This window comes from Pristiophorus japonicus, chromosome 11 (genome assembly GCF_044704955.1).
Source record: "Pristiophorus japonicus isolate sPriJap1 chromosome 11, sPriJap1.hap1, whole genome shotgun sequence".
NCBI lineage: Eukaryota > Metazoa > Chordata > Chondrichthyes > Pristiophoridae > Pristiophorus > Pristiophorus japonicus.
In genome coordinates this window covers 79439717-79466304 of record NC_091987.1, presented here as the reverse complement: position 1 = coordinate 79466304, position 26588 = coordinate 79439717, and the positions used below count along the sequence as shown (strand labels likewise).

At 45.0% G+C, this 26588-nt stretch overlaps 1 protein-coding gene across 1 annotated transcript in view; it reads right to left on the bottom strand.

Annotated features, from left to right (window-relative positions):
- Positions 1-2950: 2950 nt before the first annotated feature.
- Positions 2951-26588, bottom strand: part of LOC139276111 (suppressor of tumorigenicity 14 protein homolog) — a 100493-nt gene continuing 76855 nt past the window's right edge. Inside the window, exons 9-12 of the mRNA XM_070893616.1 lie at positions 26190-26287; positions 21247-21356; positions 11516-11634; positions 2951-9646 (exon numbers count right to left, since the gene is read on the bottom strand). Coding sequence (XP_070749717.1) covers positions 9633-9646; positions 11516-11634; positions 21247-21356; positions 26190-26287 — 341 coding nt within the window. The 3' untranslated portion in view covers positions 2951-9632. The remainder of the gene's footprint in view (positions 9647-11515; positions 11635-21246; positions 21357-26189; positions 26288-26588) is intronic.

Here is a 26588-nt window from a genome sequence, read left to right as displayed (position 1 = left end):
TAACGTTGAAACTGCATCCCTTGGATTTAAGGGAGAGCAACTGGTGGTTGTACCAAGGGGTACGATCAGGGTGGGAGAGACTAAGGGTTTTACTGGGGACAATGGCATCAAAGTTGGAGGTGAGGGAACGATTGAGCAGATTAGTAGCTGAAGAAGTATCATAGCGAATGGAGGGCCAAAACTAGACAATTGGGAGTCTGAAAGTAACGTTGGAAGTGACTTGAAGAGAGTTCTTTCCAGAGCTGGATGCAAAAGGAAGTGAGTTCGAAGGGGAAAGTCAGTGGCAAGGGAGACGAGGAAGTTATCGGAGATAGCCTTGAATGTGATTGAGAGAAATGGGGGAGTTTTAACCTCACAAAAAGGTTGCGATTTCTCCACAATCGGCGGAATCGATGCGGCCAGGTAGGTGGCATGTTGAAAGCCCGCTCCCGACTCAAACCCACTCTCTCGCCAGAATCTTCCCATGATTGGGCTTGTTAAGCCCGTTCTGCGGGCTTCCCGGCCAATTAAGAGGAAGCCGGTCTGATGACGTCAATTGATGACGTGTGATCAGTCGGTTTCCTTAAAGGGAGCATGCTCACAGTGGTTTTTACAGTACTTCTGTCAGTGTCATGCAGCATTGAAGAGCTGCAAACACTGAGAAGCACTGCACAGAGATGCACGACTGCACCCAGGCTCTCCCATGTTGCCCTCCAGATGCTTATGGAGGGAGTTACAGTAGGTAGGGAGGTCCTCTTCCCTTCCCATGGGCGGAAGGGATCTCCCCAGGACAGCAACGCAGCCTGGATGCAGATTGCACAGGAGGGCACAAGCAGGGATGTCGTCAGGAGGAGCTGGCTACAGTGGCGCAAACCCTTCAATGATCTGAGCAGATCACGAAATGTTACAGCAAAGCCACACTCAACCTCATCCTGCTGTGCCACTCATTACATCCCCATCACTCTGCCTTCACTACTCTACCCTGCACATCCTTACTCACACCAACTTACCTTGCACTTCCACCCATCCCTCTCTCTCTCTCTATCTATATTATCAGTTCCCCATTTCACTAGCCACCCCTCACACTCACCCTCATCCTTGTCCAAGCTTGCCAACTAATAACACACAACGGCAGACACTTGGGTCCTTTAGCTAATGGTCATGTATAGTTAATGTTAATGTATTGTCAAACATTGAAATCTTTATTTTCAGGACTTGGTGTTCTTGGACAGAAATTTGAGCACCTTTGAAAGTGGCTTAATGAGTTGTAGTGAACAGTGAGACATACCCCCACAATGGTGATGAGTGTGAAAGGAATGCTTTATAAAGCTGGTGTGGGGTGGTGCCAACCTGTCGCATCATATATTGGTCAGGGTGTACAGCATGAAGTGAAGTAAAAGTGGCCATGGTGAGGCCATCACTGACCTCCTGGGCAGCATTGTGGTCGGGTGCTGATGTCCTGTGTACTGAGAAGAAGGTTGGTGTTGTTGGTAGTGATGCTGGTGTGTTTAATGATGTTGGTGTTGGGGCTGATCGTGATGGGATTCTGAGGACCAAGGTGAGATTTTTTTCAAGAGCACCGATGCTGCTGGAATAGATGGCAGGTGAGGTTGAGTTGACAGACGCGCCCTGTCAATGGTCAGAGAGGCTGCTCCAAGGAGTGAATGGAGAGTTCACTGCAAACCACTTCCAAAGTCCTAGAGGTCACAAATCTTTTCCAAAACCTGAAGTTTCAGCTTCTGAGATTGGAAAGTCTACAGCTGTGAAATGGTAGCTTTTACACCACTGCTGCAGCTGTCAACTAGTCAAAGCAATAGAGAGTCAGTGAGAACCCGACTCCACTTACCTGGCGTGAAACCCAAGGGGCGGCAAAGTAGTCAAAAGGTTGGTAAGATTGAAAGTGCCTGCTTTTAAGCCTCTTAACTAGCATTTAAGTGCTTTTTAATGATGTTAATTACCTGTCCCGCCACTTGCTGTCGGGTCGGCTATCCGAATGCCAACCTTACAGTTGAGAAACTCACATGGAGACGGGTTCAGAGCAGAATATCAACCCGCTGTCAATCAAAGTCATTTGGACAGCGGGCCCGCCTCCAAACCCACACTCGCAGGGATGGGAAGATTCCGGCTAACGGGTGGGTTGGTGTCGCGTGAGTGGTTTAAATGTTAAAAATTTGAATTCTGACTCCAATCCACCCACTTTCGGTTTTAATTGAGTGGGGCCGGGGTGCGGACAGTCAACCCAGGAGGCGGGTTCACACTTTGAATATGTTAATGAGGCTGGAAGGCTCAGATTTAACCCACTATGTCGGGTTCCCAGATTTTGGGATTCCCAGCAGCTGCATCGAGGTGAGGACAGCCTCGGGGAGCACTGCTTGTCGGCCAGGAGAAGCAGGAGTGATTCCTCCCTGCATCTCAAGCTGCGCCGCCATCGCACCCCGCATACAAACCACACCCGCCATGGGTTTGGGGATCAGGCTTCCCCCGCCCCGATCGAACCATCCACCCAGGTAAGGGATCAACTCCGTCCTTGGGGTTGCAGGCTCTTTTCCAGCATTCCCCGCCCAACTGGAGGCCAGCCTGTCAATCAGGCTGACTTCTGGGTGGGAACCTGTATGTGACGTCACATGCAGCTGTGCAGTAAAACTCCACAATGTGTTTCCCGTACTCTACCAGCCTCCCGCTCCCACTGGCTCCAAACCTAAAAATTCCAGCCAATGTGACTAGAGAGATGGCGATGGCTGTGAATAAGGGAAGGAGATTAATTTCATAGATTGCTCTCTTGAACATTACACTATCCTGTAGTGTACTGTTCTCTTTCACATTTTCTGCTATTTCAGCATGCTATAAGAAACAAATATGTCTGTGTTGATGTTAGTGAAGTTGTCTGTGCCCGGTTAGTTAAAACAACACAGTATTAGTAAAACAGTAATTTAATGAAAAAATATTGATCTTTCAATTCAGAATATCTCATAAATACATATTTTTTTACCAAAATATACAATATTACTGGGGAAAAATACAAAAGAAAACTATAATGACCTCCATAACTAAAGTCAGTCAGCCATGAAAAATTTAAGATCTATAAAAATTACAGTATATACAAATTATTAATAGAACTAAATAGATTTTCGCTTATTATATAAACATTTCATAATAAAACAAGCAGCAGTTTCCTTTTTTTTAAAAAAACAAAAGAAGGTATCTTGGACAAGAAGAATCAATTACTAAGGGCGAGACTTTCCTGAGAGACCCTCAATGCCAGATTGCCCGTCCAGAAAAACCGCTAAAGTTTGGTAAGTAATGCTGGCGAAAATTGCCACTTTAAAATTAAAACTAATGAGAAAATGGATCTTGTACCATTATTCTTCGTGGTTTTCTCGGCGGTTAAAGGGGAAACTAAGTAAAACAGGCCTTTTTTTCCCCAATTAGTCCGAAGCTGCAGTTGGGCCTGGGGGGGGGAAAACTTAAAAAAAAAATGTCACTAAAAAGTAAAAAAACATTCCCAAGACACTTTTACATCTAATCGCAGTTTTAAAATGAAAAAAAAAGAACCTTTAACTTACCTTTCTTTGCACCTACCCCACTGTTTAAGCAGCTTTCACAGGGTGGTTCCCTCGGCGATCTGGACAGATAAAACTTACGCCCTGGTGATTTTCTCGGCGGTGCATGTTGCCGGTTTGGTCCCGGCAGGCGATTTCAAATTTGGGCGATGCCATTGAAAAACTAAAGGGGAAACTTTCGCCGGGCGGAAAAACAGCTGTACCGCCGAGAAAATCAACGTGAACCCGCCGAAAATTAAAGGAAAGTTTAGCCCCAAACCGTTAAAAAAAATTCTTATGATAAAATTATATTTTTTAAACAATTTAACTAAGTTTAAACATTGCATTTGCCACAGAGGTAGGCACCTTAATCAAGATTTTTTGATGCTTCTTGCTTCAACTAAACAAGGGAGGCATGTCTTCATTGTATAAAAATCACTTTTGTTATTAAATATGAACATTTCAGGGACAGAATTTTCTCCCATTGCTTTGAACAGGAATCAGCATAAAAATGTGCAGAGATGAATCTTACAAAAAAACATTGAATCAGGCCAAAAGGTACCTTATAAAAGTTAGGCCTCAAAATTACTGGGGAGCTTGGTGGGAGGGGGAAAGCTGGGGCAACATGCACCTTGCCTACAACCATAACCACGGAGTGCAGCGGTTCAAGGCAGCAGCTCACCATCTTTTCAATGGGATGGGCAATAAATGCTGGCATTGCCAGCAACATCCACAACTCAGGATTGAATAAAAAAAAAGATCCCATTCAAAATTACAGGATCAGGGTTATTTAAATGTTTCTGTTACAACTGGGGTGTCAGTCCCAGAAAGAGGGCAAGGATTTTGGTGTGGAACCTTGCCTCTGTGTTAGCTAGCCCAGAGAGCTCTGGGAGCTAATTGATTACATAATCTACACCAGCTTTTGAATTTTTTAATTCCTGCTCCCACAGCCCTAACAATGCTGGATGCCAGGAACACACGCAGATGTCCTTGGCGTCCAATGTCGCTAAGGGTATAAATGAGGAAATTACATCACATGACCTATTTTCTTCATTTATGATATCATAGTATGCCAAGCATATGTGTCTAAATTATTCACCTGCCCCAAAAGTACCAGGGGCTGGATTTTCCATTATTTTTGCATGCATAACACCCACTTAACGCCCATTTTAACGCTGAAATGACGTGTAATTCCTAGATATTGCCCATTTAGCCACAAAATGGAAACTGACACCCATTTCTTGGTCACTTATCGCCAAGCGTTACTTTCCACATGTGCAGAATGCTGAGAAAAAAATACCGCCCGCCCACTTTTTTGGGGTGGAATCATCAGAATGGGCGATCCCACGCCCATAATATCGCCCAGCGTTACTTTCGGCACAGAATTAACACCGAGATTTAATAATATTGCCCGGCCACTGTTTTTTGTCGTAAAGATCATATTTGCCGGAACTAACGCCCAGTATATCATCCATTCTTACTATCGGTACCTCGCACACATCTCGCCCAAAATATCGTTCGCCAAAAAAAAGTCGGGAAAAAGTGGAACTAACCGGAACTAGTCACAGCAGTATGGACGCCATGTTCAAAATCATATGTCGCATCATTTAAAAGACTGCTCTGCTTCAACCTCGCGGGAGTTCGGATGTACTCTGGAGGTCTTTGGAGGTGATGTGAACATCTGAACAAACATCTGAACATACTGTGGACAATTGGAATGTAATAGGTGTCTTTGTGGGAACATTCATTCTTTGTGACCAATTGGTGGAAAACAGATAGCTATTGGAATGGGGCCTGTCCTTTCTCACCCTCTCTTGATGACCACTTATATGCTGCAGACTCGAGATGGCAGAAGGTACGCTCGACAGCATCACGTGCCCAATATAAGACGTGTCAGACTGTTGAGGAGGATGAGATGTTACACTCCCTGCAAGTACAGGGAGAAGCAGTCTTACCTCAACTTGCCCGACACCACCTGCCTTTCAGAGACGTGAGTTTCCACAAAGAGATTATCAGTGAGATATGCCAGCTCATCAGGGGAGATCTGCAGCCTGCCAGCACCATCAGGACTACACTGTCCGTCGAGGTCAAAGTCACCACGGCACTGTCGTTCTATGCCTTGAGTTCTTTTCAGGCCTCAGCTGGCGACATTTGCGGTATGTCTCAGCATGCCACACATCGCTGCATTAGGCAGGTCACTGAAGCCTTTTACGCACGCAGGATGGACTTTATCTGCTTCCCTATGACCAGGGAGGCTCAGACTGAGAGGGCTTTAGGATTCTACTGAATTGCTAACTTCCCCAAGGTGCAGGGAGCAATAGACTGTACGCACATTGCAATGCGGGCATCTTTTCAGGATGCAGAGGTTTTCAGGAACCGCAAGGGATTCCACTCCCTGAATGTGCAACTCGTTGTCGACCACCAGCAAATTATTATGGCAGTGAATACTAAATTTCCGGGAACCATCCATGATGCTCACATCCTGCGTCAGAGCACTGTATCTGACTTGTTTAACAAACAGCCACAAGGTCAATGCTGGATGTTTGGTGACAAAGGATATGGCTTCGCCACCTGGCTGATGACACCCCTGCATGACACCCACACCGAAGCCAAGAAGCAATATGATGAGAGCTGCAGAGCCACTCGCAATATTGTGGAGAAAACCATTGGAGTGCTTAAGCAGCGCTTTAGATGCCTGGACCACTCAGGAGGTGAGCTCCAATACCACCTTGAGCAGGTAGCTCAATTCGTGGTGGTGTGCTCCATGCTGCACAAATGGACTATCAGGAGGGGACAAGATATTGCCAGAAGGGTCTGAAGGTCCACCTCAGGAGAGAGAGGAAGAGGAGGACGAGGAGGTGGACACTGACCTCAGGCCACACAATCAGGCTGATGCTGAAGCCATGCCCCCGCCCCCTGTAGATCGCAGGAAAGGGCCCGTGGTGGCATCATAGCTGCAAGATTCTTACGTCAGGAGCTCGTAAATGAGCGCTTTGCCTGAAGGAACGTTGGTGGTATTTACAAGGCTGACACACTGCTGGGTGTGCAGGTCATACATCAATGGTGGGCATCACCTTGGTGACAGTTAAAGTTTAAGTTGATTGAGGTTAAGTGTTATTATACCCTTTGATGTTAAGGAATCACCAGTGTGTAACGGTGCAGCTATCTGAGCCAATGCGCAACAAGGTTATGTTAAATAAAAAAGATTTAAATCGACCATTTGTCTGAAATTATCAGTATTTCAGTAAAAACCAACCCTTCCCCTCCCTTCTCATCCCCACCTCTACCCCTTCCCCTCCTGATTCCAAGCCGCCTGGCCGAGGAGTTCCTCAGGCGCTGCTTCACTGGGGAGGGCGGGTGTGGGGGGGGTGACGGTTGAACCGCTGCTTGGACGGATACGGGAGAGGACGGTCCCAAGTTGGGAACGTGCTCCAAGCCAGAAGCAAGATGTTGCTCCTGGCTCTCATGTGTCATTGACAATGGGGGTGCAGCACCTTGGGGTACAGTGCCACGCTCCGGAACCACTGGGAGCCCTCTGCCCCAGTGTTCCTGGCTAGCAGCTCCACGGCCTCTTCCATCCCTTCCATGTTATATATTATTTGTTGAACAAAAACTCAGTGCCATCTATGTTCTGGATGCTTAGTGGGCTTTTTGCTGCTAGTGAATCTCCCTCGTGCCTCCCACAGCAGCCAAATAAGCACACACCACACCCACACACGCTTTCAGTCCCTCTCTGCTCCTTCTCTCTCTGTCTCCTCTTCTGCATATGTAATGAAGACATGTGACCTCCTGAATTGCGGGAAACGAGTGTTGCCATGCCATTGCTAAGGACGGCGACACTTTATGGCAGAAGGTCAGAGAGATTTAATGCTAACGCCCATTTCAGATCGCTCCTGGTAAAGCCCAATTTTTAAAATGAAGACTAGGGGCATTGAAAATGGGCAAAGAGCCTGTGATCTGAAAACCCATTTTTAACGCCCACGCCGGAAATCATGCCCATTTTTGGGCGATCTGCCCAAAAATGTAAAATCTAGCCCCAGGAACTTTGATGTGCTGAAAGGGGGCAGAACCATGGCAGTTAAAAATTCCAATCTCCCCAAAGCAGTGCATCCAAAATCCATGCCTTTTGGCCCCAGGAATTTCAAGGCTTTCATTTTTATTCTTGTGATTCTGTAGAGTATTTCTAGGGTGAGAGGTGAAAGAGGGACTGTGTTATATTTATTGTGATAATACATAATGAGACAACATCACATAGCTGCTGTGATCACTCCTTGAAAAAAAAGTTATTTCAAGAGAAGGGTATGATGCCTCTTTTACAGAATTGGGTGGGTGGTTTGAGATCTTGAGGAGTAATAATCTAGAGGCAACATGAATAATATGGCAGAAGCTAAATGCAGCAGTCGGAATCATTGTGCTCAAGCTTCAGCCTGAGTTGCTCCTATTTTTTTGGAGCAACTAGTTTAGAATGGAGCATCTTAGAAATTGCAAATTCTCGGCATTTAGTTTGCTCCAGTTCTAGTGAGTTAGAATAGTTTCATTTTAGAACAGATTTTTTTTTCAAAAGGGGGCTTGTCCAACCACTTACGCCTGTTTTGCAAGTTTAGGCAGCGAAAACTTACTCCAAACTAACAGAATGGAGTAAGTGTAGATTTTTGTACGCTCAGAAAAACCTTGCCTACACTTATAAATCAGGCGTAGGAAACGAGAGATATGGGGGTGGGAGGGAAGTTTACAAACATTAAACACTTCACTTTTACAAACAAAGAGCCATCATCAATGATAAATAAATCAATAAATCAATCAAAAAAAATTAATAAAAAATAAAACAAATAATAAAAAAATCAATAAATAAAAAATTAAGTTTCTACTTGCCTACTGCTGCACCAGGAGCCCTCCAACAGCATGCTGGGACGACCCCCCCCACCCCCCACCCCCGGTGTCTCTCTCTCTCTCTCTGTCTCTGACAGTGTCTCTGTGTTTCTGACAGCGAGTGGTGGGGGAAGAGAAGGGGAGGGGGGAGGGGGGGGAGAGAAGGGGGAGGGAGGGAGGGAGGAGGGGGGAGGGGGACCTGAACGGGAGGGAGTTGGGGGGGGAGGAGCTGAATGGGAGGGAGGGGCGGCTGAACGGGAGGGAGGGGGGGGGGTGGTGGGGAGTGTTGAACAGGCCCCACCAACGACGTGGAAGCTGGGCCGCCACGGAGGACTTCAGACGGGACCTGCCCCCAGCGAGATGGCGGGCAGGCGGGCCCCGTCGACGACGTGGGGGAGAGGAGGGGGGGGGGGAAAGAGGAGGGGGAAGAGCTGAATGGGAAGGGGAAGAGCTGAACGGGAGGGGGAGGGGGGGAGCTGAACGGGAGGAAAGCCAGAGTCCCGATCTTCAATGCCCGGCGAACCCATTCGGCCAGGGCTAGGGGCGCCGTTCTTCGGGCCCCTCCCACACAGCCTGCACAGATTGGGGCTGCGAGGAGCTACTGCACATGCACGCACACTCTAGTGCACATGTGCAGAGGTCCCAGCACTGTTTTCAGCACCGGGACCTGGCTCCGCCCCCTACGCATTCTGCTGCGCTGCGCCAAGGGCCTGGATCGACCGGACTGCGAGGAGAATACCAAGGTAAATAATAGGCACGTTTCTGTTCTAAAAAGTCGGCGCACCTCCTGGGCCTATTAAGTGAATTGGGTCAAGAAGCACATATTGGATCAGGAATGGCATTGCTTATTGAATTTCCAGAAGCAGGATAATCTAAAAGCTATAGTAATAATTATTGAAGCTCATTGTTCTTAAAAAGATATTTTTCTAATTGATATATTTGGTAGCTTAACAACAGGATTTGGGACAACTGTAAAATGCTCATATATGTCTCATGAAAACCAACTTAGTGGATGCTGGAAGCAAGGTTTGGAGAAAATCGTGCTGAGGTACCAATTGATAAGTAAACAATTCCCCTGCCCAATGCACACTCTAGAAACCTTGGTCTTGCAAGTAGTGATCAGTAATGCTCTGAAACTTGCTTGTTGATCTGTGACAACGTTATTAATAGGGTAAGCACTGTATGTATCCCAAGTACTTTGGGTGGAATCCTCCTAATCCATCAGTTTCATCCGTGCTACTTGGTTCATGCCAAATCACCTGTCAGAATAAACAAACAGATTTTTATGAGCACATGGACTTTATAGCATAATTATTCCCCTAGTATTTAATAATTCTTTACAAAAGAAAAACTCAGTTGGTTTTAAATTTAGAATGATATGGCCATGGATGTGAGTGCTATCACTGGTTCTAGTTAACGTATTACTGGCTTGGTGGGCCAAATGATCTTAGTTATAGGTTTCTATCTTGTGACCTTGATAAAAACCATCCTGACCCAAATCGATTCCCTTAAGACTGGTCTTAATATAAACCAGAGACCAAAGGTCACTTCTTTTTAAAACAAAAGTGAATCATAGGCCGTTTACTATCGCACTCCCTTCTAGCTCCAATAATGCAAAAGTCACGTGATTACATTTACTTCAAAAAACAAAAATCACTTGAGCATTTGGAAAATGAGGACAGAGGGAGGCTAAGGCAGAATTTAAAAAGAGAGGTGTTTTCAAAAAGGGAGGAGGAGAAAGCTTAGATTTCACTCAATGAACCATCAATAAACAACCGCGGAATCATCAATAAACCACTTCAAAAATAATCAGCTTTAGATCTTGCAACTCGAGCCCATAGAGATTTCAACACAGATATAGGCCATCCAGCAACAATTCCATGTTGTTGCTTATCCTCCACTTGAGCATTAACGATATTAGCTGACATGGCAATAAGAAAGGGGAATTGAGAGGTCAGCATTTGAGTGAAGTGGTGAATCTCATTGCTTCCTGATTTCTGCGATGGAGTCCACCAGTAATAGCGTAGGCAGAGGCCCCCTACCACCTCTTACAGGATGGGCGAGAGGGGCAAGGTGGTTAAAAATGTTTAAAATGGGAAACTCGACCACAAGCCGCTTCCAACACGCCCACTTGCAATTTTAACAGAGCCGGGTTGGGGGTGGGTGACTAAGCTGCTTTGCAGAGGCAGGTCCCTAACTTATATATTTTAATGAGGCTGCATGCCTCAAATTTTAGCTGTGTTTTAAATTTAATGGTTTTCCCAGGGCTCAGGAAATACGATAGTTGAAGGGAGGCGGGAACGGCTGGATCCAACAGGCAAGTGCCTTTCCAGCGTTACTTATGAGCCAGGAGAAGCGGGAGTGCTTCCCCTGGCACCCCTAAACTAACCTGTTTTCTACTCCATGCAATCGGATTCCCATAATCGCCCCCACCACCCCCCCCATGCACAATCAGAACCCCCTTCATCCACAGCCTCCCCCAACCGATCTTTACATATTAAATTCGGCAGGACCTCAAAGAAACCCGTAAATCTGGGTTTCCCGGCCGCCATACCTGCCCCCTCCACACCGTGTCAGCTCTCTGACCCTGGTTTGTCATGAAAATTTCTTTAAAAAAAAAAGTAAACTTTTGTAATACAACATCTGCAATCAATCTCTCTCTAAGGTCAATAGCACAGGCTTCCCAGGTTATAAGCTATAAATCCCCCTCTACTGCCACAGCAATGCTGGATGCCAGGGACAAGTAGGCATCCCTGGCATCCAAATTTGCTAAAGGTCAAATGACAAGAAATACATAGGATGACATATTTCCATCCTTTGAATATCACAACCAATATGCTGCCCTTATATGATAGATGTCTGAATGTCAGCCATCACTTCCAGCTAGAAATTCAGTGGACATGAAAATGGGCAGGTATGCCACATTCCCATCCCCTTTTCCATGCCACCTGTCCCAGTTCCAGACACAAATCAGCAGCAGACCCTGGAGAAGGCTTTTCACTTCAGGTCAGCTAAATGCTTCTTTAATTTGATCTCGGTCGTAATAAATGTATGTTGACTTTGGTCTCTGGGATTGATGATGCGCCATAGTTCTAACAAATGAAAATATTCTGAACTAAAATTCTTACCTTCAGTGACTATGTAGTCAGCAGCAAAGCCTTTTGTGTACATTTTATTTGAATAAAACTTTATTTGTAAACTGGAATTATGACTGTAATAATTAAATGTCTTGTGTTCTCCACAGAATCTATGGAAGAAATCAGAAGATAAATACCATTAACTCGGCAAAGTTGATAGAGTATCTTGTTGCATTACCTCACTAACATTCTTTAAATCCAGTGATTTATGCCACCATTGATAATAAAGAAATTTCAGGTAATTTTTCCTTATATTGAAATTTGATTTTAAAATGTGTATTTTGAAAATAATTTATTTTTACTTATTCCTTTGCGTAGTAAAAGCAGAATAGTCACAACTGTCCCCATGTTAATCAACATCTAAACATGGATGATTAAGTATGTTCTCATTTATTAAAACTCCTTTAAATCATGGCAGTTCTTATAAGTTAAAAGTTTGTATCCGAAGCAAGGGTAGAGTGGTGGAAACTGCCATTGGTTGGCCTTTAGCCTACTTACAGATCCAGTTACCATGATGCTGTATAATTACAATAGTGACTTTCTGCAACATCGGGAACAGCTTCACTACTGCAAAAATAGCCCCAATTTTCACCCAGAGCGGGCAGGGTGAGCAGCTATCCTCCATGATGTTGCCAGCATGATGCCAGCCGATTATTACTCTCGGGTTTGATTTTAATATGATTGACAGGCTGTCCACCTGATTGCATTGGGAAATGGGAAACCTGCCCATTTCCCAGCGGGCCTCCCAATTCCTATTTAAAACAGGAATGTACCTCTTAAAACAAAGTTGCGTTCTCTTCTGGAAGATTTCATTGGAACAGTGTGGAGACAATTATCTTGGCAGTAGTAAGTTGCAGGGCTGCCTCTAGTTTTTCAGGTCACTTCCTGGTGGTCCTGGTGGAGGAGGCCAGGGCAAGGAGGGACATATTGGTCTCCAGCACCCACACGAGCAGAAGCAGGTTGACTATCCAATAGGCCTGGATAGAGGTAGCTCAGCGAGCCAGTGCCAGCAGCATTACTCTTAGATTCTGGCTTCAGTGTAGGAAGAGGTTAAATGACCTCATAAGAACAGGAACGGTGAGTACAGTACATGCTACATCTCTCTCGACAACACCTGCCAGCACCCCTTTCACTCCCTTCTCCACCATTCTTAACAATTCCGTCCCTTCCATCATATTCTTCAACATCCAATTACAAGGTCTCACTGCTACACACTGACACCATTCTCTTTTCACATCCTAGAATTTGCACAATCAGTAACTTCACCCAGCACTCCTTCCTCACTTCGCATTCCACGCACTTGGCTTTACATTCATCACCTGCCCATCCTCATTCAACTTGCTGCTTCTTCATCTCTCAGCAGACTTACTATATGCAAATGCTTTATACACCTTCACTTAACTTTTCAACACCCACTCCCTAGCTCTCCCCCACTCTTTCTGCAGAAAAAAAACAGTACATGATGCCGGGTGAGAGCGTAACATCATATCCTTCACCTAAGGGGCATTATGTTGATGAAAAATAGAAGTTGGACAAGGTTGATCATTAGGGTCATATCATAGGCAGTCCCTCAAAATTGAGGAAGACTTGCTTCCACTCTAAAAATGAGTTCTCAGGTGACTGAACAGTCCAATACGGGAATTACAGTCTCTGTCACAGGTGGGACAGAAAGTTGTCGAAGGGAAAGGGTGGGTGGGAAGTCTGGTTTGCCGCATTCTCTTTCCGCTGCTTGCGCTTGCTTTCTGCATGCTCTCGGCGACGAGACTCAAGGTGCTCAGTGCCCTCCTGGATGCTCTTCCTCCACTTAGGGCGGTCTTTGGCCAGGGACTCCCAGGTGTCGGTGGGGATGTTGCATTTTATCAAGGACGCTTTGAGGGTGTCCTTGAAACGTTTCCTCTGCTCACCTGGGGCTCGCTTGCCGTGTAGGAGTTCTAAGTAGAGCGCTTGCTTTGGGAGTCTTGCGTCAGGCATGCGGACAATTTGGCCCGCCCAATGGAGCTGGTCGAGTGTGGTCAATGCTTCGATGCTGGGGATGTTGCCTGATCGAGAATACTAACGTTGGTTTGTCTGTCCTCCCAGGGGATTTGCAGGATCTTGCAGAGACATTGTTGGTACTCCAGAGGTAACTACGATTTTTGGTTGCCCAGAGAAGGTGGTGGTTGGCCTACTAGCAACAATTGTTTTTACAACTCAGTGGCTAGCTAAGTCACTTCAGCGGGCATCAACCACATACTATGGGATGTTATAAGAGAAGTGAAACTGATTTCCTGAATCTGGAAGTTTTAATGCTCATTTTTTTTTTCCTGCTGTCAACCCACAAATTATTGAATTTCACAACTTGCCATGGTGAAATTTTATCTTATGATCTTTGGGTTGCTGGTCAAGAACCATAACCACTACATTGCTCTGTAGAATATTTTCAGTCTGAACTGACAGTTTGCTACTGTCTCCATTTCAGTACTGTCGATAACATTTAATCAGCTACTTAACTAGCTACATTGATATACAAGATTTCATTCAAAAGTGAATTGTATAAATACTTGAAGGGAATCAAATTGCATGGGCTATGGGGATAGAGAAGAGGATTGGGACTAATTGGACTGCTTTACCAAAGAGCCGGCACAGGCACAATGGGCTCAGTGGCCTCCTTCTGTGCTGTATCTTCTATGATTCTAAATGGCTTCCACTACAGTTGTTTTTGAAATAAAATGGGATTACAATCTTTGGCGTCTAGAAAATTGTCAATATGCAGCAATAAAGTGAATACAATTTTCTCCATTGGAACACTCTTCTATACAATGTTATTTTGATTTTATTGTTTGATCCCAATTCTTTAATCTTCTGATACAATAGACCACATCAGATGATCAAATTAATAAATGCAATTGAACAGCTAATAGTGATATTCATATATCTTATTTATAGGGCATCCCACCAATAATATATATAACTAGGGCCTGATTTGTTGCAGTTTGACATCCCACAACAGATCCTGTGATTTTCACCTCAGAGTGCAGTTTCCCCTGTCACGTTTCCCCCTCACTGGGCCTTTAACTATAATCAGCGGCATGTTTTAAAGTGCAGGTGTTCTGCCTTTCTCGGGTCACCCAGTAAAAGAAGGTACTCACTTGCTTATTGTGACAGCTGGTCTTACAGGCCAGCACAGTAGCAGCTCAGTGCCACGGTTTAAAATTACAGTCTAAATTAAAGGGCCGAGTGCTTGCTGACCAAAGACCAGCTGTAACAGTAACCAGCTGCTCTTACAGAATCAACATGTGCTTTCTGTGGGGCAATCCCCTGAACACTGAAGAAGTGTTCAAAGCTACCATGAGGTAGCTTTTTGGATCCAGAACTCAACTGGATGATAACAGAACAACAGTTAGCAATACAGAAGTAAAAGTGAACCATTGACACACTGCAGGAGAAAGTTTGAAAGCAGGTAACTCTTCCTCAGGAAGCACCGTTGGTAAAGAAGAAAGATAAAATCCGTCTGTAACTGGAATATTTATGGACATGTTTGCCTGCAATCTAACACCCAAGGAGCAGCTGAATATGGGGAAAGCTTGTGTTGAATCTGTAAATTATTTACAGTTGCAGCTGGTCTTTTTGTCAGCAAGCAATCACCTCACAGGCACTTAAATTCAGACTCTGCAATTTTAAACAGTACAAGTCAGCAGAGCATTTTCCAACTATAAGACCAGCTATTACAGTAACAACCAACTGTTCCCCTGCAGAAACTGATGGGCATTGACTTCCCCACCTGCAAGAAAAGTACTTTCTGAAACTAGCTATGATTTTATACTTTCGCCCTAGAACTAGCCAGCAAATTACAAAACTTTGGTGTGTGTTATCATTGACCTTAATTACAACCTTTAAGTATGAGAAGCTGATGGGAGATGTTTTCTGTTGTTATTTAATGACAATAGAGATGGACATTAAAACTGATGGAAAACTGGGAGATATTAAAGTACCAGCTTTTTTTATCTTTTTATGTTCTATTCTCTGAGGGACATAGACATGAATGGATATGGCAGACAACAGGTTTAGCCATTCACCGCCAGATCTGGCTGAACCACATAAAGCACTATCGGGTCCTGCTCTCATCTGCCAAAATCGCTCACTATTCCATTCCAGAATCATTCTGGAATGTAAAGATAAACTCCGGCTTCTATTCTCTACTACTAACCGTCTTTTTAAACCCTTCTCCTCAGTCTTCACCCTCACCTCCGAGAATAAATGTGAGGAGCTCATGGACTTCTTTGCCTTTAAGATTGAGACCATCTGTTGGCTGCCTCTGCCTCTTCCCTTCCTTCCCCTAGCCCACCGGGGAATCTTCCTCCAAGGAAGCCCCCTGCCCAGCCCTGACCTCACATCGTCCTCCAGTTTCTCTACGATCTTGCCTCATGACCTTTCCGAGCTCATCCTGTCCATGAGACCCACTTCCTGCTCCCTTGACCATATTCCCATCAAACTGCTGATCACCAAACTTCCTGTTCTGACTCCCCTGTTAGCTGACATTGTTAATGGTTCGCTCTCCTCGGGTACTGTCTCCCTCTCCGTCAAATCTGCCGTAATCACCCCTTTCCTCAAAAAAACAACCCACGATCTCTTTGTCCTTGCAAACTACCGCCCCATCTCCAACCTTCCTTTCCTCTCCAAATTCCTTGAACGTATTGACGCCTCCCAAATCCGTGCCCATCTTTCCCGCAATTTCATGTTTGAATCCCTCCAATCCGGATTCCGCGCCTGCCACGATACCGAAATAGCTCTCATCAAAGTCACATTACATCCTTTGTAACTGTGAAAAAGGCAAACTATCCCTCCTCATCCTTCTTAAGTTTTTTGCAGCCTTTGACACGGTTGACCACTCTATCCTTCTCCAACGCCTCTCCACTGGCTACTGCACTTGCCTGGTTCTATTCTTTTCTATCTAATCGTAGCCAGAGAATCACCTACAATGGCTTCTCTTCCCACTCCTGCATCTTTACCTCTGGTGTCCCCCAAGGATCTATCCTTGGCCCTCTCCTATTTCTCATCTACATGCTGCCCCTTGGTGACATGTACGCTGATGACACCCAGCTCTACCTCAATACCACTTTTCTCGACCCCTCCACCGACTCTAAATTGTCAGATTGCTTGTCCGACATACAGTTCTGGATGAGCAGAAATTTACTCCAATTGAATATTGGGAGGACCGAAGCCATTGTTTTTGGTGCCCGTCACAAACTCCATTCCCTAGACACTGACTCCATCCCTCTCCCCAACTTCTATCTGAGGCCGAACCAGATTGTTTGCAACCTTGTCATATTTGACCCCAAAATGAGCTTTCGACCATATAGCCGCAGCATTACAAAGTCCGTCTATTTCCACCTCCACAACATCGCCCGTCTCTGCCCTTACATCAGTTCATCCGCTGCTGAAACCTGTGTCCTAATGCACCAAGTCCCGCTCACCCATCATGATAGGCAGTCCGTCGAAATCGAGGAAGACTTGCTTCCACTCTAAAAGCGAGTTCTCAGGTGACTGTACAGTCCAATACGGGAATTACAGTCTCTGTCACAGGTGGGACAGTCAGTCATTGAAGGAAAGGGTGGGTGGGGAGTCTGATTTTCCGCACTCTCCTTCCGCTGCCTGCGCTTGCTCTCTGCATGCTCTCGACGATGAGCCTCGAATTGCTCAGCGTCCTCCCGGATGTTCTTCCTCTATTAGGGTGGTCTTTGGCTAGGGACTCTCAGGTGTCGGTGGGGATGTTGCACTTTATTAAGGAGGCTTTGAGGGTGTCCTTGAAACATTTCCTCTGCCCACCTGGGGCTTGCCTGCTGTGTAGGAGTTCCGAGTAACGCGCTTGCTTTGGGAGTCTTGTGTCGGGCATGCGAACAATGTGGCTAGCCCAACCGAGCTGGTCAAGTGTGGTCAGTGCTTCGATGCTGAGCATATTGGCCTGATCGAGGACACTGACGTTGGTGCGTCTATCCTCCCAGAGGATTTGCATGATCTTGCGGAGACATTGTTGGTGGTATTTCTTCAGCGATTTGAGGTATCTACTCGCTGACCTACATTGGTTTACGGTTAAGCAACGCCTAGATTTCAAAATTCTCATCCTTATTTTCAAATCCCTCCATGGCGTCGACCCTTCCTATCTGTATAATCTCCCCCAGCCCCACAACATCCCCACCCCCCCCACCAAAAGATGTCTGCGCTCCTCTAATTCTGCCCTCTTGAGCATCCCTAATTATAATCACTCAACCATTGATGGCCGTGCCTTCTGTTGCCTAGGCCCCAAGCTCTGGAACTCCCTGCCTAAACCTCACAGCCTTTCTACCTCTTTCCTTCTTCAAGACGCTCCTTAAAACATACCTCTTTGAACAAGTTTTTGGTCACCTGCCCTAATTTTTACTTATGCGGCTCGGTGTCAAATTTTTATTGCATACTACTCCTGTGAAGCACCTTGGGACTTTTCACTACATTAAAGGTGCTATATAAATACAAGTTGTTGTTATTATCTACCACCTAAAAAGGGGAGTGAAATTGATAATTTTTAATGAAAAAATGGTGTTTATTAAGAGTGTTAAATGAGGTCCTGGACAAACCTCCAGCATTTATCATTGGGGAAATCATAGAATCATCGTATTTACTGCACATAAGGAGGCCATTCAGCCCATCATGTCTGCGCCAAAATGAAAGTAACCATGTTGGAATTAATTCATTCAGCGATAAAGCCAGCTAAACTCTGGTCGAATATCTGTTCAATGTGGATTTTACTACAATTGTAAGATTAGTTGGTTCAGTATTGCCATTGGTGAAAATCAGGTTGCCAGGTAGTGCAGGCTCCATCAGAGACTAAGGGGCCGAAATTCACGCATGCTAGAAAGCTGGCATACCTATGATTTTTTATCTGGTTTTTCCACTGGGAGCATCAGGCGGCTGTCCGTTTGATTTTCAGGACTGAGAAAAATTTTTAACATTGGACCAGAAGTTGGTCATAATGGGGGCAGAGGTATGGCAGTAAGGCATGCTGAGGCGCGGAAGTTGGGGCGGGATCGCTGTCACTCAGCGGCGGAGTGATGGTGATGTCACGATGCATGTGCGTCACCACGCTCTCTCCCCTCTGTTAAAGGGGAGAGAATCAGGGATTTTTGAACTTCGTCCACTGGCCCACCAGGGAAGATTTCGGCCGGGCTGCTTGCTGGTGGCCCAGCCGAACCCATGGGCAATATTTTGCCAGTCGATCGGGAAGTCGGCCGGCATCAATAAAAACAGGGCACATAGTCAAGAGAAGGTGTCCCAACAGAAAAAGCTGTCAGGGGCACCACGCGGCGGGGAACAATTTTTTTTACTTGAATTTGGGTCGGAGTATTCTGGGGATGCGGGAGAGTGGCGGTACGCGTTTTGATGACACGCTTGCGGCAGTCGGCAGCAGCGGGGCGGAAGTGGGGACAGGCCGAAAAATCCCCGAGCTGAATTTGGGTCGGGGCGGCCAATAGACTGGAATGCAGCAGCAACTCGATTCCACCGAATGGTCGCTGCAAAACGGCAGTAACGGGCCATTAGGGACCCTGAATTTCAGCCCATAAGGATCCATCCCAGCAAATAGCAATGGGATTTTAAAAACCCAAATATACTGTGTCCACTGGCGGTTCATACTGCATTTAGGGCACTTTAAACAGATGGGCAATAAACAGATTGAAATCCCAATGTGCTACTCAGCTGTATAATTTATTTTCTCTCATGGGAAACAATGTTTCACAGTTTGGATGTTTAAATAAATTGAAAGCACAAAGACGATCAAAGGTGATCAAGAAATTAATTTAAATGTAATTTTCAATACGAACCACAAGAGCGGGCAATGCACACAATTTAATCCAATTTCAAAATTCAGATGCAGAATTCATTTAAAAACTAACACTTTGGTTCTAATGCTATAAATCCATGTTTAAAAACCTGGAAAAGGCTGAGCCAGTGAATCAGAATGTACAGATTTGTTGCTGTGCTTAATATCCTACAGTTCCCTATTCTCTGAAGGCGTATTAATGATCTGGATTGTTATTTAATTAATTGCATGTCTGTTAAGCTACACAATTAATATTATTGCAGCTGAGTCCTGACTGGTCAGGTTTCTGCCAGTAAAAAAACAAAGACTTGCATTTATATAGCACCTTTCACGACCCCAGAACGTTCCAGAAGCACTTAACAGCCAATGAAGTACCTTTGAAGTGTAGTTAATGTTGCAATGTAGGAAACACAGCAGCCAATTTGGGTACAGAAAGCTCTCACAAACAGAACTGGAGTCTGTTTTAGGTGTTGCTTGAGAGATAGATGTTGCTCAGGACAGCAGGAGAACTCCCCTGCTCTTCTTTGAAATAATGCCTTGGAATCTTCTACCTATAGGGCAGATGTCTCATCCAGAAGACGGCAATTCCAACAGTGCAGCACTCCCTTAGTATTGTACTGGACACTGGTCTGTGCACAGCTTGATGCAGCCGCACACAAAGGTGGCCATCAGGATGAGGGCACGTTCGGAACATCCTTTCCTCCACTGTCAGCCTAGGTTATGTGCTCAAGTCTCAGGAGCAGGACTTGAACCCAGAACTTTCTGACTCAGAGGCGAGTCTGCTACCCACTAAGCCAGAGCTGACAGTGTAGAGCAAGCTACCCCAGCAGAAAACTGAATAGTTGGCACTTCAAGTTATTGCCATCAAAATAAACAAAAAACCGTAAGGTTGAGACAATGGGCTGAATCTCGTCAGGGGCAGGCTGCATGGTTGGGGAGGGGTGGGGGTAGTTTCTAAAACCTGGAAGTCTGGGTTTCCCTGCGTATTTTTGTAACAGCAGTTTCCCTGTCACAGAGACAGGCTTGGCTTCCAATCGAGCGGGGTGCACTCTAGAGAGGCTGCAGTTGAGGGGTCCAATCCCTGACCCGTGTATGGGTGGGGGAGGCGGGGGGGGGAAGAGCTTGGGGGACCTATGGGAAGCACTTACTTTCTCTCCGAAGCTGTCCTCGCCTCTCTTCAGCCACCAGGTTACCCTGGGAAACCCGGCCAGCCAGGGTGAAATATGCAAAGAGAGTTAAATCAGAGGCTGCCAGCAACCCGCCTCCTGGAGTGGGTTGGATGCCCGCCCCTTACCCTACCTCCATTAAATCGGGAAATGTGTGGGTTGGAGGTGGAGAAAACATGATTTTATATTTTCTTAAATTCAGTAGGTTGACTAGCAACATTTTAATTCCCATGTGAAAATTTTGAAATGAAATACCAAGTCACATTATTATAGCAGATTGTATTCAATACCAAAATTCACCTTGCCAAAAACATGGTGTTGGAAACTGATGGCTTTTATCTGCCACCATTACATTTTGCAATTTTCATACAACAACTGAAATATAAATTGTACAGGTTTCTTAGGTTTCTGAGATTTTTGGATACAGCAATAGTGGAGAAATGTGATGCTTCGGAATGTACAAAGAGAAATTCTAGTAATTTTATGGAAAAGGTTTGATCCTGATTATAACTCACTCCTTGGCTCAATATGTCTAGACTGTATAAAATTTGCACTTCAAGGTTTTACATCTTGTGTTAATCACTATCTTTAACCTGACTTTCTATGTTTTATGTAACATAAGATTTTAATTAGCTGGCTAACATACTCATCAATTTGGATTGCAATAATACATTATAAAGAGTTTAAAGAACTACAAGAGTGACACAGTTGCATATTCTGCTCACCTTTTACCATCAATCTCTACATAGTCTGTCACGCACAATTTTCCAGTCCTTGGAGGTCCACTCAGCTTGAAATTTTTGAAAGAAATGATGGGTCTAAGATGTTCTTGAACCTAGAGCATTGAGGAAAAAAAAACACCAGGGTTTTTATTCTGTCAGATCCTCTGTTCTACATAAACAATAAACTGACTAAGTAAAACAATATGGCTGGAGTTTTTCCATCAAAAAACGGGTAGGTTTGGAGCACGGGGACAGTTAAATTGTTAAAAATGTGAATCCAGACCTAATCCCACCTCCAATGCGACCACTTCCGGTTTTACCGAAGGTGGGATGGGGGCAGTGCAGGGGGCGGGCAGCAAATCCGCTGCCAGGGAAGCTTCTATTTTCCCCGTCCATTTTGTGTATAACTGCCTGCGGAGAGGTTTTGCACAATTCCCTGCCTAACCCACCCCCCGCGATCGGAGACCCCACCTAATAGGACTCCGACTGCATTCCCAAGCCTAGCGCCACCCCATTCCCCGGCCTTCCCCGCCACCCCCCAATGATGATGATGAGGCTGGCCATGATCCTCCGGTGGCTGGCCATCATCCTACAAGACCGCACCCCCCCCCCACTCCGCCAATCCTCCCTTCCCCTCCCCCGATCCCTGGCCAAACTCCACCCCCCCGCAATCCCCGATTCCCCCCCAAACGCCTGCCGATCCCGCAACCAACCCCCCTCCTCTCTCCCCCTCCCGATTACTGACTCCCCTCCCACCGAACCCGACCCCTTATCGCTCGCTACTGAGGCCTACACACCCGCAGCCAGCAAGCTGCCCCGAACAAAATTCTGACCTATGTCTTGACTCCCAAGAAAAATGATTTGGACCAGTTTCACCTCGGTCTCAGTGGAGATGTGCCAACAACACAAACATGTCCTTGTCTTGTCACAGAGGTGGTAATGGCCCAATAAGGGAAAATAAACAACTATGAAACATAGAAATAAAGAAAGGCTTGCATCAATTCCCTGGATTCTGGCAGATTGGAAAACTGCAAATGTAACGCCCCTATTTAAAAAAAAAAGGTAGAAAAAAAAGCAGGAAACTATAGACCAGTTAGCCTAACATCTGTGGTTGGGAAAATGTTGGAGTCCATTATTAAAGAAGCAGTAGCAGGACATTTAGAAAAGCAAAATGCGGTCAGGCAGAGTCAGCATGGATTTTTGAAGGGGAAGTCATGTTTGACAAATTTGTTGGAGTTCTTTGAGGATGTAACGGACAGGTTGGATGAAGGGGAACCAGTGGATGTGGTGTATTTGGACTTCCAGAAGGCATTTGACAAGGTGCCAGATAAAAGTTTACTGCACAAGGGTTGGGGGTAATATATTAGCATGGATAGAGGATTGGCAAACTAACAGAGAACAGAGAGTCAGGATAAATGGTTCATTCTCTGGTTGGCAACCAGTAACTAGTGGGGTGCCGCAGGGATCAGTGCTGGGACCCCAACTATTTACAATCTATATTAACGACTTGGAAGAAGGGACTGAGTGTAACGTAGCCAAGTTTTCTGACGATACAAAGATGGGAGGAAAAGCAACGTGTGAGGAGGGCACAAAAAATCTGCAAAAGGACATAGACAGGCTAAGTGAGTGGGCAAAAATTTGGCAGATGGAGTATAATGTTCGAAAGTGTGAGGTCATGCACTTAGACAGAAAAAAATCAAAGAGCAAGTTATTATTTAAATGGAGAAAGATTGCAAAGTGCCGCAGTACAGCGGGACCTGGGGATACTTGTGCATGAAACACAAAAGGATAGTGTGCAGGTACAGCAAGTGATCAGGAAGGCCAATGGTATCTTGGCCTTTATTGCAAAGGGGGTGGAGTATAAAAGTGGGGAAGTCTTACTATATAAGGTATTGGTGAGGCCACACCTGGAATAATGTGTGCAGTTTTGGTTTCCATATTTAGAAAGGATTGGAGGCAGTTCAGAGAAGATTCCGGGGATGAGGGGGTTGACTTATGAGGAAAAGCTGAGTAGGTTGGACCTCTACTCATTGGAATTCAGAAGAATGAGAGGTGATCTTATCGAAACGTATAAGATTATGAGAGGGATTGACAAGGCGGATGCAGAGAGGATGTTTCCACTGATGGGGGAGACTAGAACTAGAGGGCATGATCTTAGAATAAGGGGCTGCCCATTTAAAACAGAGATGAGGAAACATTTCTTCTTTCAGAGGATTGTAAATCTCTGGAATTCGCTGCCTCAGAGAGCTGTGGAAGCAGGGACATTGAATAAATTTAAGACAGAAATAGACAGTTTCTTAAACGATAAGGGGATAAGGGGTCATGGGGAGTGGGCGGGAAAGTGGAGCTGAATCCATGATCAGATGAGCCATGATCTTATTGAATGGCTGAGCAGGCTCGAGGGGCCGTATGGCCTACTCCTGTATAGAAACATAGAAACATAGAAAATAGGTGCAGGAGTAGGCCATTCGGCCCCTCTAGCCTGCACCGCCATTCAATGAGTTCATGGCTGAACATGCAACTTCAGTACCCCATTCCTGCTTTCTCACCATACCCCTTGATCCCCCTAGTAGTAAGAACTTCATCTAACTCCTTTTTGAATATATTTAGTGAATTGGCCTCAACAACTTTCTGTGGTAGAGAATTCCACAGGTTCACCACTCTCTGGGTGAAGAAGTTTCTCCTCATCTCGGTCCTAAATGGCTTACCCCTTATCCTTAGAGTGTGTCCCCTGGTTCTGGACTTCCCCAACATTGGGAACATTCTTCCTGCATCTAATCTGTCTAACCCCGTCAGAATTTTAAACGTTTCTATGAGGTCCCCTCTCATTCTTCTGAACTCCAGTGAATACAAGCCCAGTTAATCCAGTCTTTCTTGATAGGTCAGTCCCGCCATCCCGGGAATCAGTCTGGTGAACCTTCGCTGCACTCCCTCAATAGCAAGAATGTCCTTCCTCAGGTTAGGAGACCAAAACTGTACACAATACTCCAGGTGTGGCCTCACCAAGGCCCTGTACAACTGTAGAACACCTCCCTGCCCCTGTACTCAAATCCCCTCGCTATGAAGGCCAACATGCCATTTGCTTTCTTAACCGCCTGCTGTACCTGCATGCCAACCTTCAATGACTGATGTACCATAACACCCAGGTCTCTTTGCACCTCCCCTTTTCCTAATCTGTCACCATTCAGATAATAGTCTGTCTCTCTGTTTTTACCACCAAAGTGGATAACCTCACATTTATCCACATTATACTTCATCTGCCATGCATTTGCCCACTCACCTAACCTATCCAAGTCACTCTGCAGCCTCATAGCCTCTTTCTTATTTCTTATGTTCTATTTCTTATGTTCTTTTATAGTTCCTATCACCTCTCAGAGCACTTACATACAATGAACTAATTTGAAATACAACAATAACAACAACTTATATCTATATCGCCCCTTTAATATAGTGAAACGTCCCAAGGCACTACACAGGAGTATTATGAGATTAAAATTTTGACACCGAGCCGCATAAGTGGTAATTTGCGCAGGTGACCAGAAGCTTGGTCAAAGAGGTATGTTTTAAGGAGCGTCTTGATACAATGACTATTGTTATGTAGACAAATGTAGCAACAATTTTGAACAAGATTGCATAAAAAGCAATTTATAAATACCCATTTTTTGAGTTGATGGTTGAGCGAGAGAGATACTAGCTAACACACTGGGAGAACCTCTCGTTCAAGTAGTTCCACTGGATCTTCAATGTCCACCTGAACCACTGGAAGATGCAGACCTCAGTTTAATATCACACAATTATCCAACAATGCACCCTCAACACTGTATGCCAGAGTCTGCCCAGACTCTGAAGCTAGGTGGATACCCATTGTCAAATCAATGTGAGGAAGCTAACTAATAGACTTAGCCCATCTGATATCGGAAAGTAAGATGCTTTCACTGGAGACAAAGTTTAAAAAAAGTTACATTTCCCAATACTGTCCCTTTTCATTAGTAAGTGGTTCAGTTGGTAGCATTTTCAACTCAGAATCGGCAGATTATGAGATCGCACCCAATCCAGGACATGAGCACATAATCTAGGCGTGACTTCAGTGCAACATTGGAGCAGTGCTGCATTGTTAGAGGTGCAGCCTATCAGTTGATCATAAATTGAGGCCGTGTTTTTCTATTCTGTTTGATGGGACCCATGGCACTATTTGAAGAATAGCAGGGAGTTCTCCCAGTGTACTGCCAACGTTTCTCTCTCATTCAACATCATAAAAGAAATTACCTGGTTATTCATTCATTTGCTGTTTGTAGGACTTTATGTACAAATTGGCTCCCAGGCTTTCCTACATAACAACAGTGATTGTGCTTCAAAAAATAAATCATTGGTTCTAACATGCTGCAGGACAGCCTGAGGATGTGTTAATGTGTTATATAAATACAAATTATTTTTCCCTTTTTTCTTTATCGGTCATTCATCTCACTTCCTGTTTTGGGATTTTGAGGTGGGTAAATTGGCTACTGCATTTGCCACACCAATTGCCTACATAACAAGATGATTACACTTTAAAAGTAATTCATTGCTTTGGGACATTAAGAGGACATAAGGCACTGTAGAAAATACATGTTCTTTTTGGACTGAACAAACATACAAAAAAGGATGTTATACACCTCGCAGGGTAAAGCTTATACCACAGGCATTTTTAGAACAGCTGTTACTTTTTTCTGTATAGAAAAGAATGTGGGAACTGCTTCCAGCTTTCCATTTATGTGAGTTTGTCCGCAATATAGAATCATAAGAACTGATGGTTGAGTATTTTGTCTCTTTTTCTTTCTTCCCATGCTTAACGGGACAGACTATAAATCCCATAGCATTCTGTGCCTGTAGAACAACAGAACCCTACAATTGGGAAAATCGAACTTTGGTTCTCAAAATATTTAGGAGCCAGTGTCCTCACTAATTACCTTCAAATTCCACGTACAATTGATTTCTTCTTGATGGTCATTAGAATAACTGGGTGATGTGAAGCTTCCATTTGTTCCAACAAGGACACCGCCACATTCTGTAAAAGGAAGAAAACAGATACTTTTATCAGCAGTGGTTTTATTATGCTATTCATTTAGCTCTGCACTGGTGACAGGAAGCCCTGCCTCTATAAAGACTTGGTTTACAGCAATTATAACAGAGACCACTGGCAGTGATGTAGGTCCTTCAAAGTCAGCTGTAGATGTAGGTAGCTGAGCTTCTGTACTCCCTGCAGCTCCCACCTATGATGTTCTGCACCTGCGGGAGTCCAATAATCTGAGAAATCCCAGAGCTTTCTTCTTGCCTGTTAGTCTCTGTAGGGAAGCTCATGATCTGTT